Here is a 21,838-nt window from a genome sequence, read left to right as displayed (position 1 = left end):
GAATGATTGTTCTGTTAAAAGATTTAGCAAATTCTAAACGATTTTATTTTTTCTTTTTTGTTTCGAAATAGGTAAAGAATCCTGCTTCGAACGTATCGTGACGCGGTTTGGTCGCAAAAGCACGTACGTTGTTGTGGGCGATGGTCAGGACGAGGAAAGCGCTGCCAAAAATCTTAACTTCCCCTTCTGGCGGATATCCAGCCATAGTGATATTCGGTCACTGCACACCGCTCTTGAAATGGGATTCTTATGAAGATGTTCAGCGCTGTCAACCGTCGTCATCCTCGTTTTGTTGAAGTTGCGGCTCGAGTCCAACTTCGTTCTACTGTGAATGCGTTAGAGAGTTTCTAGAGAAATTGAGCAGTTTAGCTTTATCATAGTAAAAGAAAAACATAAAAAGACATCATTTACACTTCAAGGTAGCATCTAAGTTGTGTAAATTGCAAAAGAGTCACATTTCAGAAGTATAATCGAAACAAATCAATTTACAATTATTGGTGATTACCGCACAGCCATTTAGTTATCCATGTCACCAAAAAGGCTGGAAGCATGTCTCTGTAGTATTCTACTCGTTGGTTTGTAATATATTTAGGAATAAAAAAATCAGTTTTAAACAAATTGCATTGATCAATGCTCAAAAAACGTACCCCGTTAAAATATTTCCCAGTGGTATAAAAAACTCAGCTGTGCAAAGCGGAGAGATGTGAGTTATATTGACATAATTCCTAGCTAGAAAGTTCCGATGTGCTTCACTGTATCAAAACTGTACATATACAAGCGATTAAATAAGTTCAGATGGTTTACTATCATACGCATTTTAAATTTTGAGACAGTCAACTTTTTGTTGACACAGCAAATTAGAGATAGCTTAACCTGCTTCTTATTATGATCAGCCATTCGGAGTACTTGTTCAATACAGCAGAACAGAGGTGAAACATTGTCCAGTTATCAATCGACAAGTATCCCATACGTGAAATAGTTGTTTCGAAGAATTTCTTGAAGGAAACTCCTTCAATGGCTGAGCGAAAGGAAACCCGTTAAATGGAGCATGTCGTACGCTAGTTCCAGTAATGCAATTCAAATATCAGTGATTATCCGAACTAGTATTTGTCACAAGAATCATATTATTCAAATCAATATATATCATCTGTAAGTAAGAAATGTGAATTTTACAACTATTCATTGTGTTATAGCGAGTAAGGATATTTGTACATAGAAACAAATGATATAAACATAAAATCAAAATATAAGTAATAGCATCCATAAAAATTATTACGAAATGACACTGTATAGTATGCAGAAACAGTTTTTATAAGTCAATCATAAACAATAAAAGAAACCAAAATATAACAAATAAATCAAACATAGTGTTTCTATTCGACAATCCGTAATTCTTTATCGAAAGCAGATAAACAACACATGGTAGAAGAAGTTTTGTTTTTGTTTTTCAATTTGTTGTTTCAATATATGTTTGTAGAATCTTACAATGCATTTATATCTAGCAGAACCTATAACATCAGCATTCGGAAAATGAATAACTATTTAGTCGGCTCAGAGTAAATCCTACTTCGAATAACAAAGTTGGAACTTTCATAAAGAATAAGAATTTTTGTATAGTTCCGCACATTAGCTTGAGAGATAAATTGAAAAATAATCACCGAGCTTTTGGGTGGAAATTACCGAAATTATCGATGCTCATGCATGCGAGTTATTGCCGAGATTTAAAGCAATTATTTGAATTGAAATTTAAAATATGAACTAAACATTCCAGATAAAACTCATTATCATAGATTTCAAGGATGGCTTTTATCTTATCAAAGAACGTTCGCTGGCAACTCTTCAACGATTGAATCAGTGCCATCAAAGAGAGTTGGAAATCATCGCAACAACAAAAAAAACGGCATGGCTCATTTAACATAGAATCGACACCAGTGCGAGAGCGAATTTCTCTCGATGACATTTCTGAGAATCAAAGGTTGGCACGCCGCTGTGGGGATCTTCTCTAAAGCAACAAACGGTCGCTTATTCTCATTTCGCGATCCGATTCTATACAGGCAGTTGATAATTGCGATAGAATCATTTTACTATTACCGCTTATTCTAACTATGTGCAAATAATCTTTGTATAAGTTGTGTCTATGAAAATGTATGTGAATGCTCCACACAAGGGTTTTGAACTTGTTTAATGCATAATCCAGTAAAAGTTACGTGTTTCATAGGTAAAATGTAATGTACTGTTCATATTACATTTATCTATGAGTTCATATCCAATTTAGATACCACAAAATTACTGTTTTATATATTGGTTGAAGTCAAAAGGGAGATTCCAGATTTTTATATAAATTTATGAAATGAAAAATGCCATGAAATATAAAACATTTATTTCAGAAAATTGTCATATAGTTCCAATGGCTTAAAAAGCAACTAATAACGTCGTGGTATCTCAAATCGACAAGCCTTCAGAAATCGTTTATGTTGTCACTGCCATCCAACCGAAGCCGAAGTCGAGATCCAAGAACTCCCACAACACTACCGATGCAGGTTGAAGTCGCATTACATGGTTCCAGTGCCTCTAGCTTCATACCGACGGCCTGTTTGAAGCATTCGGCAGGAGCGGGTAAACTTCCGGACTCACGCAGGCACTCGGTCCAGTTGAACACATGGAAACTTTCATACTGGATTTTTCAAGTGAATCGAACGTGAATTTTTATTTGAGTGTGTGAACTTGTGAACATACACTCAGGAAAAAAATATATGGAATTTCATAATGATTTCGCATGGTTAAAAACCATTCGGGTGACCGCCCGAAGAAATCACGAAAGTTGGAATTCCAATGAAAAAGCCATACGAAATTTATTTGACAAACATAACTTCTCTCATATATTGTGGAATTCATAAGTTGTTCGTATGAATACTGTAATAGTGATAGATAGGATGTATATTGCAGTTGTATATTTCATATTAATCTTACGTAATGGTGATTTTTTATGATTTTTGATGCATCATAAGATTTGCCTTATGATTTTCACTATTAAATCTGCCTGAGTGTAGGATTCTTACCATGAGAAATTTTTTTATTTCAAGAAAAATAGCGTAGAAATTCAATGGCTGAAAAAAGCACCAGTTTGTTTAGCTAATAAAACCTGCATAGTTGAAACTACTTACACTTCAAGGACTGACTGTACGCCATTTTCAAAATCGAATTTTTCACACCGGAAATTCATGTAGATTGTTTGACGTTTGGTCAATTCACGTAAACCTTACCTGATGATTGTATTCATTTTAGTTGATATTCGCATAACATTCATTTTCGTCACGGAAAATATTCAATTTTACATTTGAAACCATTATAAGTGATTTTTCAAATACAAAATATATTATAAAACGAACGTGAATTTTGAATTAAGTATAATATAAGTTGTTCACTCGGCGTCCTCTTAATCAAAGACATCATATTAACAAGATATCGAGCTCTCACATTTCCCGAACAAATCATTGGCAACATCCTTTTTTGTGAGCATGTCGCCCTCAGGTGAGTCCGCATCGAATCTCATACATAGAAGTAGGGGAGAGAAATGTCAAATTCTCATACAATTGACATGATATGTTGAATGTGATGCCGTGCGATGGCGTTGTTGAACTGAAGATTGATTTCGTTCCAAGCTGACAGTGTCTGCTTAATTGAGGCGAACATGGAAGCCAACCAGAAGAAAGAATAAGTCGTGTCCCATTACTCGAGATTTATACGTGGAATTCAAGCAAATTGTACATAATTTCGTAGATTGGGCCTTCATCTAGAGATTATATCGATTATGGTGTAAATGAAGGTTGTAGAACCGAGCAATGAGCATTATATGTTGTAACATTCGCAAGAGCCCTATCGTACGATATGCTCTAATCACATCCTGTAGAAAATAAATTATCGATTTTATAGCATTGATTGATTCACAATTAGATCTGCTGGATTCAATACAGTTTATTGTATTTTGATAGCAACATTTTTATTTTCAATGATACAATATATTGTTTTTAGGAATTACAATTGAATGTATTGTATATGTGGTAATTTTAACAAAACGCTTACTGTACACATTATTGTTTTTCAAAATAAAAAAGAGGAATTTTTATGTTTACGATACTTAACAACCTATACATTCTACTGTTAAATGGTTGGTCAGAATTCATTGAATAGTTTAGAACATTATATTAATCTGTATTCCTATAGTCATGTCGAAGTTTTGGATGGTTTTGAAATAATGAATCGTATTGTTTCTCTACAATATTTTTTATTCGGGATCTTAGTACCGAATGGTAAGGTTTAACTATATGCAATCGTTCAAACTAAGTAAATGACCAAAAATGTTTAAAGTATCTGAGTAGGTATGTTTAAATCCATCATTCCTCAACATTCGTGCAGAGCCGTTCCGGAAGTTCTACAAAAATTTCTGCTCAGCTTTTTCTAATTTTCTGATTGGTGTATATTTCCATTTAAATCGACGATTTCATTTTGTCACGAATGGGTTTGTGGCGTAGCTATAACGGCAACAAAATTTCGATATCGAGAGCACTATTATCGGTGTAATGCTCTGCAACAGGTGGCGCTGACTGACACCAGGAGTCGATTTATTTTGTTGTATTGGCAGGTTTTTGCACTCGCTTTCGTGAGAATGTCTTTCGAAAATCTGAGTGAGGATGTTTGACGTACGGGCTATCTCTCATTCTCTTCTCGAAAAAACATTGCTGCCATTTATTCAGATTGTCTGTATTGTGTATTTATTTCTTCATTTTTCTACAATATAACCTGAACCTAAGAAATTAGTTTGTAGGTGAAAGAAACATCAGCACCAACAAAAAATCGACTACGTTAATAAAGATATAAAAAAATGAAATTACGTAATTTTCTGATATGTCGTTTGACTATTCAAAAGTCTTGCTGAAAAGTACTGTTATTTTAAATACACGCAACTAGCAGCTCTGCTCAGAATTCGCATCGTTATCGACTGCTTTGGTCTCTGCCGTAAGTGGTTTTACTTGCCTGTGCCTCGTTTTATTATTCATCAGCAAACTTTGCAAAGGTAAGTCTTCCGGGAGATTTCTCACCGTTTTTAATTGAATTCTATGTGAAAAATTATGTGTACTGTTATCCTATTTTAAGGATCAAATCGATAATGCACCGGTATAGTTGGAATTGAGTGAAAGCAAAGATTTCCAATCTTGTAGGGTTAGGTTTGCATCAGTTGTAATTTATTCTGTAAAAGTAGTGTTTTAGTAACTAAAGTGAATTGAGTCATTCTATAATTGAAATCGTTTTAATTTAGCTTTACTATTAGATAACAATCTATATCATACACATTAACTTGCGACGATTTATCAGATTACATAACAATTTTTCAGTCAGTACAAATTGCTCCCTCTGCAATTAATAAATTGACGTTTCTCTTCTAGGGAAGGGAGTGAATTCGAATTTCTCAGCTGTTCTGCTACTGGTATTCTTATATATTTTTTTCTATTCACCTTTTGCAGTTCCAAAACTGCTTAGAATTTTGGATCGCTCAGCTGATATTCTAATATGTTTTTTTGTTAATTTTCAGTTCCAAAGCATGGCCACTGTAAACTTGGCTCAGGTGGTGCTACGGAATGCCCTCCGAACCAAGGTCGGCGTTCGTCAAACGCATGATCTCATTATGCAAAGAATCGGCAAACGAGAAGTCGTCGGCTACGGTTGGAATGGCTTGCCGGTATACGCTGATCGTGTAGATTTCCCAATGCCTCCAATTCGTTTCAAGGAACCTACCCCTGACATTTTGGTAAATTTGTTGATCTAGTTTAGTCCTCGCACGTCTGTTAATGTAACGTATCTTTATTACAGGCCCTTCGCGAAAAGGAGAAGGGTGACTGGAAGAAGCTCTCGATCCAGGAGAAGAAAGCTCTGTATCGGGCATCATTTTGTCAAACTTTTGCCGAAATTAAGTACCCGACCGGAGAGTGGAAGATTTGCGTCGGTTTCGGACTGATTGCCATTTCCTTGAGTATGATTTGTATGATGCTTATGAAGGCCTTCGTGTACGAAGATATTCCTATCACCTTCGACGATGAGCATCAAAAAGCGCAACTCAAGCGTATGTTGGACCTCGGTGTTGGAAATATTGATGGTCTCTCGTCCAAATGGGACTACGAGAACAACAAGTGGAAGTAAACGCTTGCTGACAGTGGCTGAGTATTAGTTGGTAATTGTGTACTATAATTGTCTAGCAAAAGGGCAACTCAAGAGCAGATCCCACCGGGACCTGCTTGTCACATGGGCTATAAAATGCTGAAATAAAATTAAATGGGTCACAAGTTCTGTCTACTTTTTCGGAGTTTTGAGAGTTCCATATCTACACTGAGGATACTGCTCCTATACATATATACTTTTTCGTCACACGTTCCTTTTGTGAAATGTTTAGTTACAAATAATGAATGATGATTTTTGCAGTCAAATAGGAATGTGACTAGCCATTCTGTGAGTATAAAAATGTCTAATTACTCTGTAATAGCTCGCACAGTACGTTTAAATGGAATGATCTTGGCACCGGTAAGCGAAATGGATGGTTTACACTACTCTTCTGGTCCCAGCGCTGATATACTGCAGTCTACCATTGCTACTAAGAAGATTGGAATATCAATATTCCATGTGGAAATGGAGTATAAATGCAATATTACAAGATCTGACGAAGGAGTGTCCTTTAAATAAATGCGCTCGGTCAACAGAGATCCAGATGATGAGTGAAAATCAAAAGAGTTTGTTGTTTAAAGTTGGCTCCAATTTACCCTGACTTTTTCCAATTATTTGATTCGTTTTCATAAAAACATTCGTTGCATTATTCATAGATTCATGGTACTTTTTATCGTATCATGTCGTATTGTAGAATTTGACGTCTGATACAACAAATGATAAATTGCACAATCTGTAGAAAAATACAGGACAGCAACTTAACGTGCTACTTGGGAAACTACGTTTTATGAGTGATAATATCTATAATCTTTCTATTCTTATTAGTTCTTTAGGTAAGACCGTCAATATGAATGATATTCAGATGTGTTGAATATCATACCATGCCCAAAGAGCATAATTGGCTAATTCTGAAAACTTAAGAATAGTTTGGATCAGCACCGCTTTTACGTATTAATGGGTCAGAGTTAACGCCTATTTGTGTGTCCCTAACTAAATGAAAAACCTTTTTTTTTTGCTCGGTTGGTTCCGCCAAGGGCCCCCAAATGCTGTGGGCCTGGGGTACATGCCCACACTGCCCCTATGTAATAGCAGCTCTGGTTTGGATACGATTAGTAAGAAAAAGGACATTTAATGCAAACTGGTGTATTGAAATGTTAATTTAATACATAAAACTGAAGAGGTAGTCAGGGTAGTACTAGATTTTGACATGGAACTAGACCATCTGCTTCGACAGACTTCCTAGCCGACTCCTAAGTGTAAAGGACTACTGTGTGGCCCACTTGCCTACCTACGGACGCTTAGAATCTTTCTAAGGCAGGACTTGAACACACGGCATCTGACTTGTTAGGCCAGTGTCTTATACTCTGATTCGCTGACCCGGACAAAAACTGAAGAACATAATCTAAATAAGCGTCGTTTGCTTGCCATTTGCAAGAAATTGAATGCCTTTTTGTATCATTGCATTGAGGTGGGGTTAGTTAAAGTTGATCTGTATGCCAAATGGGACATCGGAATTCGATTGAGATACCTCCATAAATCCCTGCTTCAGTAGTCGTCTCATATGCGAACAAGTGAGATCTGCTGTCTCTGTTCGGTAGATTGATTTTGAGGGTAAGATGAAAATAGGAGCATTCGCGGTACTACAACAGCAGTACTGCACAAATTTCGAAATACTTTTTCGGTGGTATTGCTTCTTAGAGTCGAAGCAAAGATAGTGTATCCGATTTTATCTTCGAGCTATCAGCAAAATAAAATTGCGGCTCTACTGATGAGATGACTATTTGTACAAAAGTCCTACCTAAGTCCAGGACCAAAATATGAAGCATGCATACAAAAACACATGGAAACATCTGTGTATTTCTCGTGTAGAAAGGCTATGCAATCACTGTGAAAATCAATTTTTGCATCGAGGCCCGGAGGACCGAGTGTCATATACCATTCGAATCTGTTCGAATTTGTGTGATCGATTTTCACAAACTTAAAAATTTTATACCGCCACTCAGAGCGGCGAAGCTCGATATGTAATAAAAAACTCAAGCTAAACTCAAAACTGTTTCAATCGATAGTCATTGTCGGTAGATGGTCAAACATACCGATTCTGGACCAACTATAAGATCAAAATCATTTTCATATAAACATATTCCAAACTATTTCAGCATGAAGTTCATGTGTTAAATCACTTAAATGCTAGTTTCATTGCTTCTACACTCAACTGAGATACGAATTGGATTCCACACCGAAAAATTAGTCAATTGCACATCTTAGAATAAATTGTTTTAAGCTCAGTTCTTCTTGTTTTTCTTTGTTAGTATTAAAATTTTGCCAGTGTTAATGAACTGAGATTAGTTGCGTCCATTACCAGGGGGCTCCTTGTTGGGCTTTTTGGTGTGGGGGAGTGTGGTGGGCAATTAAAAAAAAAAAGAATTTCCATTGATTGGAATTATGAGCGCCTTCCAGAACACTGCACATTCCGTCGAGTCCATCAGAAATTGCTCTCGAACGATATGCATTGGCAGCAAGTGGAAAAATGATATGAAATTTTTTTCTGTCGATAACTAAACAAAACACTCTGAGTAGCTCTAATGTTTTAAAAATTTGTGAACCTGTACATCAATTTATTCGAAGAACCCAAGACTTTCTTCGGTTGGTCAATGAAAAGACACTTACAGAAAATTTTAGTAACTGTTTAACAATTAGTTTTCACAACGTAAATACTGAATACAGAATTTCAGTTATTGGAAGGTAATTTTAACAGACAGTACGATTTTTGCCGTACTCGGTGACACGGTATTTAGATTTACCTATTTCCGGAATTCTGCAATGAAAAGTTGCAAAAACCTGATCGTCCGGTAAAAAGTTGCATAATTTTTGTAAAATAAATTCATATATATGTAAAATTAAATTCATATAACGAAAGTCCGTTAAAAATTACCGAACAAATGAATCAAATCTTATTAAAAGCCAGATTCAATCAGGATTTTTGAAAAAAAATCAACCCTGACTTCAATTTTTAGTTTTTCAAATAAAAATGTAATCTACTTATACTACATCACGACGTATATCGGAGAGATTAAAAGTTAATAAATATTTTTTGACATAGGCATTTCAGTTCAAATAAGTGTATACATGTATTTTAAGCTTTCATTCAATCTAGAGATGGTCGGGAAAGCAATTTTTCAAAACTGAACCCGACCCGTACCCGTTCGAGAGTAAAAAACTGGGTGGGTAATGTCAGAGACGTAACTGGATGTCGTGAATACGAATAAAACTGGCACGATTCCGAATATCAGTTGATCGATTGTGTGAATTGTACAAGCATTCCTTTTTTTCACTACTAGAATTTGAAACGATGCACCTACACGAAGATACGTTACATCAAACATTCTGCCTCACAATTAAATATTATGAAGTAATTTTAATAGTTATTTATAATAAATAATGGTGATGAAACCTTTTATGAAGGCGTTCGTGTTGGGGAGTGACGAGTTGAATTCTAATTCTAATTGAATAATGCTGACTGACGTCATCTATTTCCAAGCTGATACGGTATTCCGTTCACAACCGATTATAACCTTCCAATGAAGAAAACATTAATTCGCTGGGTTGATCAATGATACAATTGGCCTGTGATATGGAAAATATGAAATATATCCACGGCTTGCTACATTGATATTTCTAGCAAATACATGTGCCTAGCGCAGTAGCTATTAACTTGTTTTGAAGCATCTTTATTAAAATCCCTCACAACTATCATAGGCGTGTTTTTACGAGAATATAATATTGCCAGCAACAGCGAATTAATTTTTCAATACAAACCCAAGCGCGAAAAACCCAAGCGAAAGTAGAGAGTTTTCCGCGTTGTTTTTAAAAATTTGAGAAAACTTAATTTTTTAGTTGTTTGTGGTTAACTCACACTGTTCAATCATTATCCTAAATTCCTGATTATATTGTTGATGAAATAGTGAAAGAGTTATGTTGCTGCCGTTAATACAAGTCGAGATTTTGAAAAGGCCCCCCATAGTAAAGTAAGTCGTATTCACGACAAAAACTTTCATCCGTACTCGGCCCGAACCCGAGAATTTTTTTTCTAAACCCAAACCCGACCGTACCCGATAAAAAATAAAAATCTGTACCCGTACCCGACCCGATCTTTAGTTAGACAGTCAATAGCAAAACAAAGTGCTCAAAGTACAGATTTATGAAAACTTGACCCGATAACAGGAACAAATTATTTTTATTATATTTTGTGTGAGAAAGTCATATTGTGAAGTCAAATGGCAAATAGCGTGAATCATGAAAGTCTGAAAATCACTTATTCAGATTCACGTGAGCTAGAAATCCTGTACCAGAGATTGCTCGATTAGGTAGAGATGTCGTTCTAGTTTTCGTGACGTTTGCAAATTCTACCTACAACGACCTGAATGTGAATGGATTCGAACTTCTGCACTGGCCTACCAGAAGCAAGCCTTTATTAGATTTCGTCTTCCCAAGACGACTAGCAGAGGTTCGAGATAAAGCGATAGTCATTAATCTCCGGTCAGGATCGATTTATGGACCTCATATTTTACTCGGTAGCCCATCAGTTTCACTCGCGAGCATACCCATGCGGAGGAAAAAGACCGTTCACGGGGGGTGGTAGGTTTCGGAAAATTATCAGAACCAGAAACAAGATGAATTGTTTTACGGTGAAACCTGATGTACCGAGTGGGCTGTGTGGTAAATCGAATAAACATGAATTATCATCCGACTGCTGTTATAATTTTAAATGGATCGTTTGTAGGGTGGGATGGTTTGATGTTTTTTTTTGCCACTAGCGCTGCGGCCAATCCCGTAATTGGTGTTAGTGGCGGAGTCTATTTTTGCTTTTCCATCCTAAAGGACTTTTAATTTAAATTAAACCGATTCCGATGGAACGAAGGACATGATTTATTTATTTAATGAATGCAGTTTGCAGAACCAACCACAGTACATTCGCTTGATTGATGGAGAGGTGTTAATAGAACAACACATTAGTAAAGTGCTTTATGACAACACGTTATTGACCTACTGAAATTTGGTTGCGGTGATATTTAGTTCGAGGGGATGGGAAATGTGGAATGAATTTATATTTCTGAATGAGCGTACTACATGTACTGTGAATTACGATGGTTACTGTATTTCTTGGATTCAACTAAATTTTCAAGTTCGATTATTTGAAACGCTCAAGACGCAATCACAAATCTTGTAATCCATGAAGAGTTCTAGCAGTTTATCTGTTGGTCGCTCTCTCAGGCATCAGGATTGAGACGAAATTAATTATTTTTGCTCAGTACCATTCCAACATATGTCAGACGCCTTCTTCCGCGAAGACTGATTTGGTAATCCATTCATTACTGATGGGAAGCTTTGCTTAGCCCGGATTGACGGTTCAATGCATAGGACGCTGGTCTTTACAAGCCAGTTGTCGTGTGTTTGAGCCCCGACCTGGAAGGACTCTTAGTGTCAGTAGGATCCATAGTACTAGCCATGCAATGATTCTGTACACTAAGAATCGGCTGCGAAGTCTGTTTTAACAGAAAGGCCAAATTCCACAAAAGGAATATAATGCCATGACCTGACCCGGGACGCTTTGCTTTTCACTCGAACCAATTTAAAACTTTGTTGGCAAATTGCCCAAATCATCCGTATTGGAACAGAAATGGTAGTGGTTGACTTTGTTAAGAATACCTTTGATTAAAAATGGATTGGTAATCCAATTGAAGAATTTAGTTGAAACTTGAAATTATTTTGAGACATAGAAAAGAGAAGTGTGTGTGGTTAATTGATTCAAAGCTATGAATGGAGAAGTTCGGATCTATTAAACATGTATTAATCATTTTGCTGTGACTCTTTCATTTCCATAAAAACTATTTAATGTTCAGAAATTCTGACTACAATGACTTTGGATTGATTGGTCCAATTATACGATTCATCATGATAAATAAACCAGCTTGGATCTATTTATCCGATTGAATAGTTTTATCCACCTTCACTCAGAACCGTTAATTGAGATCATCGATTTTATTCATCCCTAAATGAGTTTGCGTGCACTACGATTAATTAGTGTGCTTGGTTTCATTATAATCCGACAATAATTCTAAATATAAGTGATAACAGCAGGATATGTCGGTACAGTACAGAATTCCAGCATTAAATTAGGTGTGAACTACTAACCACATGGCTGTCATGCAGTGGACTCAGAGGTGGTATGTGTACCACTGGTGCGATAATGAAATGCACGTATTAAATCGTTATGCTAAACAACTGACTCTGGGTTGTGCACGAAATCATAGAATATAATTCAAACTCAGATAGAAGTGAAACAATTTTTATCATAAAACGGCTAGATCGGCTCTTTTTGACTTTCTCATATAAAAAGGATATCATTGTGAAAATCGACTTTACAACCGAGGCCCGGAGGGCCTAATGTCATATACCATTCGACTCAATTCGTCGAGATCACAAAATGTCTGTGTGTACGTGACAAATGATGTCACAAAATTTTCTCAGAGATGGTTGAAGCGATTTTTCACAAACTCCGCTTCCAGAAGTACAGTGTAATATGCACCCAAAAAATGAAAAAAATAGTCACTCACTTTTCTCAAAGATAACTGAACTTCCATAAACTTAGACTCAAAAGAAAGGTCTAATCGACGACACGACCAGGCACTCCGAACAAAAATCGGAATAAAAAGTGTTTATGGGTGATTTACCGCCAGTTACCACAAAAATAGCGACCCCTTGAAAATTATAAAAATAATCTTTTAGAGCAACACTGGTCTGGTTGCTATGCGTTATTTGTCAAGTAACCCTAATAATATGAATAAAAAAACAAATCGGAAAAGTATTCCGTTCCATTGCCAGTACCCATGAAAATGTAAGAGAAACCGGATTAAGTTCAGGATAAAGCGAGCTATTTTTCTGTGTGCGGTCATAAAGGGTGATTTTTTAAGAGCTTGAGAACTTTTTTAAACAATAAAACGCATAAAATTTGCAAAATCTCATCGGTTCTTTATTTTAAACGTTAGATTGGTACATGACATTTACTTTTTGAAGATAATTTCATTTAAATGTTGACCGCGGCTGCGTCTTAGGTGGTCCATTCGGAAAGTCCAATTTTGGGCAACTTTTTCGAGCATTTCGGCCGGAATAGCCCGAATTTCTTCGGAAATGTTGTCTTCCAAAGCTGGAATAGTTACTGGCTTATTTCTGTAGACTTTAGACTTGACGTAGCCCCACAAAAAATAGTCTAAAGGCGTCAAATCGCATGATCTTGGTGGCCAACTTACCGGCCCATTTCTTGAGATGAATTGTTCTCCGAAGTTTTCTCTCAAAATGGCCATAGAATCGCGAGCTGTGTGGCATGTAGCGCCATCTTGTTGAAACCACATGTCAACCAAGTTCAGTTCTTCCATTTTTGGCAACAAAAAGTTTGTTAGCATCGAACGATAGCGATCGCCATTCACTGTAACGTTGCGTCCAACAGCATCTTTGAAAAAATACGGTCCAATGATTCCACCAGCGTACAAACCACACCAAACAGTGCATTTTTCGGGATGCATGGGCAGTTCTTGAACGGTTTCTGGTTGCTCTTCACTCCAAATGCGGCAATTTTGCTTATTTACGTAGTCATTCAACCAGAAATGAGCCTCATCGCTAAACAAAATTTGTCGATAAAAAAGCGGATTTTCCGAATGGACCACCTAAGACGCAGCCGCGGTCAACATTTGAATGAAATTATCTTCAAAAAGTAAATGTCATGTACCAATCTAACGTTTAAAATAAAGAACCGATGAGATTTTGCAAATTTTATGCGTTTTATTGTTTAAAAAAGTTCTCAAGCTCTTAAAAAATCACCCTTTATATCTCTAAATCTCCACAAGACGGATTGACACAAACTGCATTCCAGAATACAAAAAAAAAAGTTCAGTATCGCAAAGTTTATTTCATATGTTATGCATTCGATTGAGACTAACAAATTTTTTTCTCGTAATACGAAAAGGACCCTCACAGAAGTTAAAATCAATGAAAAAATGAAATAGTCGTAAAATTCCCGGTAAGAAAAACCTTTCAACGGGGAAGTCCTCCGCAAGTGTGCAAATAAAAGGTGTTAAAATTTTTTGAAATAGTTTCCGAAAAGTCGATCCGGCGAAACGAGGTGCAAATTTTTATAAAACTCACTGTTTAATTCACCTAGTTGGCAGATTTTGTTAGTTGGTGGATATATAAACCTACTTTGGGACTACTAGTCCTCGGGTTCCGGTTCCGAAAGCACCGATAATAGTGAAGATAAACTATAAAAACGTGATTAATCCACCTAGCAGTGAGATGATACCTTTTTTTATAAATACGCATGTGTTTTTGCATGGATATTCTTAGGTGTTTTAGTTCTCATGACATTATTTTAATTATCGTCGTTTAAAACGGCAAATTGAGATTTTAATCACTCATTACCCTGTAATGCCGAAACTGCAAAACACATTGAATTTCAATCTTAGCGTGTGACAATCGATTGAACATTCCATGAGATGTCGAAGTAAGTTCCACTTTAGAGTTTTTCGTCATTATTTATGGTACTTCCAGAGCCGGTATTCAGGAATTAGCATAGCCCAAAATGATTCGAATGGCCATAAATTATTACGCCAAACAATTTACATGAAATTTATAAACTCATCATCTGTAATTCCAGAATCGGATAAAATTCACCAATTTTGTATGTGACCTTAAGTCCTGTAATATTTGTTTTTGAAGTTCGATTTGGTCTTTTTTGAGAAAATGATTGAGCTTTGAGAATCGATTCGATACTGGAACCTGAATTCTAGAATCGGTGTAGCCGAAATCAGTTAAATTCACCTGAGGAGTGTGTGGACATCTGTGAGAAATTGTAGTGCGAATTAAAATTTGGGGGTACATTCCGAATCCAAAAACGAATACCACCCAAACTGAAATAAATTTATTTGGTAATCGACTATCCAAATCTGCAAACCCGATAAACCTGATTAATTTATGTGAAATGAACATTTTTATACTAATCACCCTGCATTTTCTAAACCAGAAGTCGGATCTGACTAAAAAGTAAAAGGTTTCATAGGATTTTAAGACCTCTCATTTGAATCATTGATGATTCTTAGATTTCATTTGAATCTTAGATCGGTTCAGCCATCTACGAGAAAAATTAATTGCATTATTTTAATTTCGTTTCACATATCATCCTGTGGTTCCGCAATCAGAAGTCGGATCCAAACGTAATTCAGGAACCTTGTTTGGGAGTATACGACTTTTCATATGAATCTGAGTTTGTAGAAAACGGTTTAACCATCTCCGAGAAAATTGAGTGAAATTATTTGTCACACACGCATTTGCTTATCTCGACGAACTCAGTCGTATGGTATATGGAAGTCATGTTCTTCCAGCATTTATTGCTGTAGATAGTTTAAATCAATATAATTATGGAATTACTTCCAACTCGATAATGCTGGTATCATCTGGTTTACATATGCCATATTCGAACGATTATGTTGCCAAAAATGAACCGTGCTAAAATTGGTCCGAAGCAAATTGTCATAAAAAAGGATGCTGTACACAGTCTTTTTGGTACTTAGAAACAATTATATGTAACAGTATAAAAAAATCGTGTTTCATGTTGCTCCCAAGCATTGCTTTTTCATACAGCGCTCAAAATTCCTTCTACTGGAATAAGGCTTACACAAAAATTTTGATATCTCCGTTAAAAATGGACGGATTTTAACAATCTATGGCTTGTTGTATAGGTATTACCGTGCGGAATCTAAGTCTGAAAACATATTCTGTTTTCAAGGTCAATTGTGACAGATACTGAAAATTTTGACATAAAACTTCGTATAACTCAAAAAGTAAACATCCGATCTCAAAACCATTCAATAGCGTTCTGGGTGACGGGGAGACCTTTCATTTGCGACTAGTTTGATCAAAATCGGTCCAGCCATCTCTGAGATCTCGATCTCTTAGTTGACAACACACATACAGACACACACACACATACACACACACACACACACAACCACACACAGACATTTGCTCAGTTCGTCGAGCTGAATCGATTGGTATATGACATTCGGCACTCCGGGCCTTGGAAAATTTTTCGAAAGTTTGAGCAAATTCTATACCTATTTTTTATATATATAAAAAAAGGTAAAACGTGCTCAATCCACCTAGCAGTGAGATGATACCTTTTTTATGAATCCACATGTGGTTTTTGCATGATTTTTCTTTGCTGTTCTAGTTCTCATGACATTATTTTAAAGACCGTCGTTTTAAGCGGCAATTTGAGATTTTAATCACTCATTACTCTGTAATGTCGAAACTGAAAATCGGCCCGAATTTGAATCTAAACGTGTGACAATCGATTGAACATTTCATGAGATATCGGAGTAAGTTTCTCTTTAGAGTTAACGGTTATTTACGATACTTCCAGAGCCTGTATTCAAGAACCAGCATAACCCAAAACGATTCGTATGGCCATAAATTAATATGACGAATAAATTGCATTAATTTTGAGTCCCACTTTGATTTTTTTTGGATTGTTATTTTCTATGATGGTTTGAATTTAAAAAAACTTATCACCCTGTAATTCCTGAATCGGAAGTCAGAATCGGGTAAAATTCATTAATTTTGTATGGGACCATAAATCCTTTAAATTGAATCGTAATGCGAATTAAATTTTAGGGTACCTTCCGAGACGAAAACTGAATACCGCTTAAACTGAAATAAGTTTATTTGGTTATCGACTATCCAAATCTGCAAACCCGATAAACCTGATTAACTTATGTGAAATGGACCTTTTTATACCAATCACCCTGTATCCCTTAAGCCGGAAGTTGGATCTGACTAAAAAGCACGATGTTTTATAGGACCTTAAGACCTTTCATTTGAGTCTTAGATCGGTTCACCCAACTGCGATAAAAATGAGTTACACTATTTTAATTGTAAAAAGTTTTCTAAATCGACTTCAAATCTTCTCCAATTGATAGTTTTTATCAGTAGACGGTCAAACAAACCGATTTCGGTTATTCTTTTAAGAATCGAAGGAAATTTTATTGAAGAATACCACAGTATTGTTATATATGAGAGTATGATCGATATGAGAAAGGCATCATCACACCACTAGGTGGATTAAAACAGGTTTTTTTTAAATCAATTCCAATTATAATATAAAGACAATTGCAGGAATCGGCGAAGTGACCCATTCGGCAAAATGTCATTCGGCGAAATGACCCTTTCGGCGAAATGACTTTCGGCGAAATGACTTTCTGCGAAATGGCTTTCGGCGAAATGGCTTTCGGCGAAATGACCCTGATCCGTATCCGAGTATCAACGGGCGGGTAGGGTCTAACACTTTTGAAAAATCATTTATTATTCTCTTTGTATTTTCTTATAGTAAAACATTTCAAAAATATTCTTTGAAATTTCCAAGCCTATCGGAACAACATTCAGTAAGTTATGGGCCTTTATCTTTGCTTATCTCATACTGCTAAGTAGAGTAAGAGCTCGGCACACAGGCCCAAGATTTCTGTTTCGATCGACTTAAAAACCTGACAAAATATTCTTGAAATGTTCCATTATAACAAATTATAAAAGAAAAAATATGATTTTTTGAAAATGTTAGACCCTACGGGCTCCCTTTAGTAATAAATTGTTTCCATTGATTTTATAGACAAAAAACTTTAAACGCGTTCTTCTCGAAAGCAGGTTTTGAAAGTACGTGTCCATTGTCATTCAAAAACTACAGAACCAATTTTTTTTTTAAATTTTACACACACTTTATACACATCAAAAAACAGACCTCAACGTTTTCCTTTTCGTTGTTTGTTACTTTTGGGAGGTTTTACAGCTACAAAATAACGAAAGCTACAAAATAACGACTTATTTCTCAATATTTTTCCACGGAAAAAATGTTGTTCGAATGGTGCTTTTTATCATGCAAAACATTTGAATTTATTTTGTTGCACGATAATTCAGAAATAAATTCTCAAAAATGATGATATTTTTCATCATTTAGACCTTAACACCAGCCGAAAGGGTCATTTCAACGAAGGGGAAACTTTGAACACTTAACATAATTTATTAGGAAAATGCAAATGGTTATTTATAAAAAATATCTATTTGTTTTTATATCTTCTGGATAATTGATGTAGCGCAGCCAAATAACCGAAGCCAAGAGGGCTCGCCAGCTGAGTTGGCCGCCGACCCACCGTCGGAAGTAGCGGCCTCTTGCATAAAAACCTGTGATCGCCTCTTTTGCTCGGTCTACTCAACGCTATGTTACTTTGCTTCAGTTAGGTCCGAACGAGCGGTAGCGAGGTCGGATAGCATACGAAAAAACGATGTGACGAAGCCGCATTAGAAAATTTTTCATCTGCACTCAGTTATCGCAAAATTCCACAATTGACGGAAAATACCATTATTGATAAGGTAATAACAAACATTTATTGGATTTTTAGAAACTGCTACGCACTGATGAGCCTAAGACGAAACGGGAATTTAAGGAAAATGGTTATGTGCACCTAGCATAAATTAGGAGGAAAACCTGTTGCCCCTCAAACTTATCAGCTCATTCAGTTTCGTCATTTGGGGGTTTGGTACCTCGTGGGTAGCAAGTTTGTGCAAAGCGCACATGACTTATTCCTTGTTTTTACGTTTCGTCTTCGACTCATCAGTGCATCAGCAGATTATGTTGAACCGGGGGTTTTGCATCAGCAGTTCAACATAATCTGCTGATGCACTGATGAGTCGAAGACGAAACGTAAAAACAAGAAATAAGTCATGTGCACTTTGCACAAACTGGCTACCCACGAGGTATCAAACCCCCAAATGACGAAAATCTGTTACCGGTCAGTATGCCGTTAGACATAGCGCAAAATGCATTAACTTTACGTCTGCTCAGCGGATTATGTTGATCCGGGGGTTTTGCATCATTCAGTTTGTTAGGGGCTTCAAATAAATTTTGCCCCTGGCCCATTAATACGTAAAAGCTACACTGTTCTTAACATTGAAAGTTTTCAAGCGTCGATTACAATATTGTTAATCATCAATCAATAAGTTAATGTCATTTGAATGCACGTGTTAATTTTTTCTCCATATTGACAAAAATGATTAATTTAAAGGCCGGACCAAGTAAGTTTTTCATGGCCTAGTTTTAGGAAAATCAATCGAATGTTTTCAAAAAAGAACCAAAGCTATCATTTCTAGTTTTTGCTTTGGGATACGATAAAAATGATAAAAATGAAAATGAAAACAGTTTGTAACATAGTCCCGCAGAGAAGTGTTCAACTTAACGGGAAACCATGTTATAAATTCAACGATGCGACACATCGACCAGTTGTGAACAAAACTGCCGCTGAACATTGCACAGCACAGCAAGAAGGCATGTTAACGTCGTTTTTGTAGCAGCCTGCAATCGTCAGCATGTTTCTAGTGAAAATTTCCATTATTTGGCAGTGCTGGCCGAGCTTATCGGTCTAGATGGTTCGGAAATAAAATGTCCAGCAGAAAAAAAAACAAAAACACCATTCAGCTCTCTTCGATCCACCGTTATTTCAAAGTTATATGGGGAATATGTACCGTAATTGCACAAAAAACCTAACAGTACTGCACACTTGAAACACAGCTTAGATTTTGGTACTTTTTCACCAAAATTTATACAGATTGTAATCCAAAAATAGCATAGTGACCCAAGCAACCAAAAGTTGAAAAGTATCAGAAAAATCCATGTTTTTGCTATTTTAAAGTACTTTTGTAGAAAGTACAGAAACATTTGCCTGATTAGTCTGGAAGTTTGAAGTAAACATGAAACTTTTGCAACTTAAAAGTACAGAATGAATTTCGAGCGAACTATCTCGCTGCTTAAAAGCTGAAGAATATGTTGTTTAAAAACCCCGTTTTCTTCAGCATACTTCTCATTAATTCTTGTAAAAAAATGTATGGATGAGCATGTTTTTTTGTCTTATTAGTTCTACCTTATTAACTGTAAATGAGTAAGAAGGCAGTATCTGAAGAGTATCTTTATGCCGAAAAGCCACGTACATGCAGCTTCAAGTAACTCGTTGATCACCGGCCATAGCACGAGAAGTGTTGCTTCAGCTGTACCAAGAACCGGCAGATTAACATTATTTCGCAGTGGGAGAACGGCATGTTGACATCTGGTTCAGTCGCACGCAATGCAATTCAAATGTGGATGGATTGCCTGTAACAGTTATTATTCCCGCTGACAGATGCGTGAGTTATTATGTGTTATAAATTGAATTAACATTGTTCCAGCTTTTCGTTGCGACCTTGCCGCATGAATGTTTCGTGAGTGGAGCTATGGTCGATGTATGTGGATTGGTAATTGGCTATGTAGGTGTGTACTAAGCGAACAAGTGGGAGTCCGGTAATAAACACTTGTCTTGAAGCTACTGTGCTTGTTAAATTAGTTGACCCGTCGTCAACTCTCTCGTTATTCCCAAAGAGGTGAACATTCACATATCTGGGTCAGATGCTTAGAGGGTTTATAAACGAATGATAAATAAGACGATTACCTCACCATTATTAAACTGGACGCACTACAATTTGATTGCACAGACTCGAGAGTGAGCTAATATATTTTTTGAAGTTGCAGGATTACTATGAATTTCTAAAAATGATATGACACTGGAAGTTTACTAATCGGTGTATAGATTCTTTTTATTGAAATTCAATTTAGTTGATTGATCCTGGCTAATACACTTTTTAGGAGATTTTCTTTTCGAATATTATCAGGGATTAAATCCGATTATTTACAACTTGAGAAAAGCTATGTTCACTTTAGAAATCGAACCCGTTATCGAAGTAGTTCACTAGAATCCTCCCTCAGATCTGGTCATGGCAAAACATACTTTAGTTGTAATTCGAATCTCAATCCCGCGCAAAGTCGGGAAGTGTTGATGACCCGAGAGGCAAATATCGGAAAAAAATCGGTTCTGCTGTTTCTGAGGAAAGTGGGTGAGATTATTTGACACATACATACACACAGGCATTGCACAATTCGACGAACTGAGTTTACTGGTACAGAGGGGTCTCGTATAACGCGGTACACCGGGGGCGTGAAAAGCGAATCCGCGATAAACGGGACCCAGAGCATATGGGATTTTGACTGATTGGGGCTGTGAACGATTATCTCGCTTCGGTCGACAGATAGAGCTATACAATCTTCGGCAAACTTGTTGTAGATACTTAGACCAACAATTTAGTGTAGTTTGACCGACAATTTGTTGAGGACTGCTTCGCCAGGGGCGCTTTGAAAAGAGCATGAAATAATTCATATGTTCACAATAGAAAAACTGTTTGTACATGAAATATCACGAATATTTTACTTTCGGTGGTGTCGGTGTTTTCGGAAAGAATGTTCCGGAGGTCAAAACAGATCAAATGGTGTAAACAGTAATTGAAATTTCTCGCATGGCTGACTCTAGTGTGCAACTCGGCGTTTGAAATTCCTGCAACTCAGAATCATGTTGACTTATTAAGATGGTTTCTGCGAGAAGGTGTTTTAAGGTTCCAATACCTATTGAACGATTGATGAAACAGTTCTTATTGTATCTACAATGTGATC

At 36.4% G+C, this 21,838-nt stretch overlaps 2 protein-coding genes across 5 annotated transcripts in view; both read left to right on the top strand.

Moving 5' to 3' along the window:
* Positions 1-1,363, top strand: part of LOC131429581 (developmental protein eyes absent) — a 71,198-nt gene extending 69,835 nt beyond the window's left edge. For all 3 annotated transcript variants that reach the window (XM_058593798.1, XM_058593800.1, XM_058593799.1), the window contains one exon: positions 72-1,363. In XM_058593798.1, the coding sequence (XP_058449781.1) occupies positions 72-253 (182 nt within the window). In that variant the 3' untranslated portion in view covers positions 254-1,363. The remainder of the gene's footprint in view (positions 1-71) is intronic.
* Positions 1,364-4,918: 3,555 nt separating this feature from the next.
* On the top strand, positions 4,919-6,338 carry LOC131429580 (cytochrome c oxidase subunit 4 isoform 1, mitochondrial-like). Of its 2 annotated transcripts, XM_058593797.1 has the most exons (4): positions 4,998-5,074; positions 5,445-5,485; positions 5,591-5,806; positions 5,869-6,338. In XM_058593797.1, the coding sequence occupies exons 3-4, from the start codon at positions 5,600-5,602 to the stop codon at positions 6,193-6,195; spliced, it is 534 nt and encodes a 177-aa protein (XP_058449780.1). In that variant the 5' UTR covers positions 4,998-5,074; positions 5,445-5,485; positions 5,591-5,599; the 3' UTR covers positions 6,196-6,338. The 2 variants fall into 2 exon arrangements, with proteins under 2 accessions (XP_058449779.1, XP_058449780.1); XM_058593796.1 differs by lacking the exon at positions 5,445-5,485 and having other exon boundaries at positions 4,919-5,074.
* The last annotated feature ends 15,500 nt before the right edge of the window (positions 6,339-21,838 follow it).

The sequence above is a fragment of the Malaya genurostris genome, chromosome 2, assembly GCF_030247185.1.
Source record: "Malaya genurostris strain Urasoe2022 chromosome 2, Malgen_1.1, whole genome shotgun sequence".
NCBI lineage: Eukaryota > Metazoa > Arthropoda > Insecta > Diptera > Culicidae > Malaya > Malaya genurostris.
Note: the sequence above shows the minus strand (reverse complement) of the source record. Positions and strands in the feature narration are given on the sequence as shown.

Coding starts and splice junctions, on each gene's coding strand:
- LOC131429580 (XM_058593796.1), top strand. CDS start 5,600: ATGGCCACTGTAAACTTGGCTCAGGTGGTGCTACGGAATGCCCTCCGA. Junction 5,807..5,868: donor AACCTACCCCTGACATTTTG/GTAAATTTGTTG, acceptor TCTTTATTACAG/GCCCTTCGCGAAAAGGAGAA.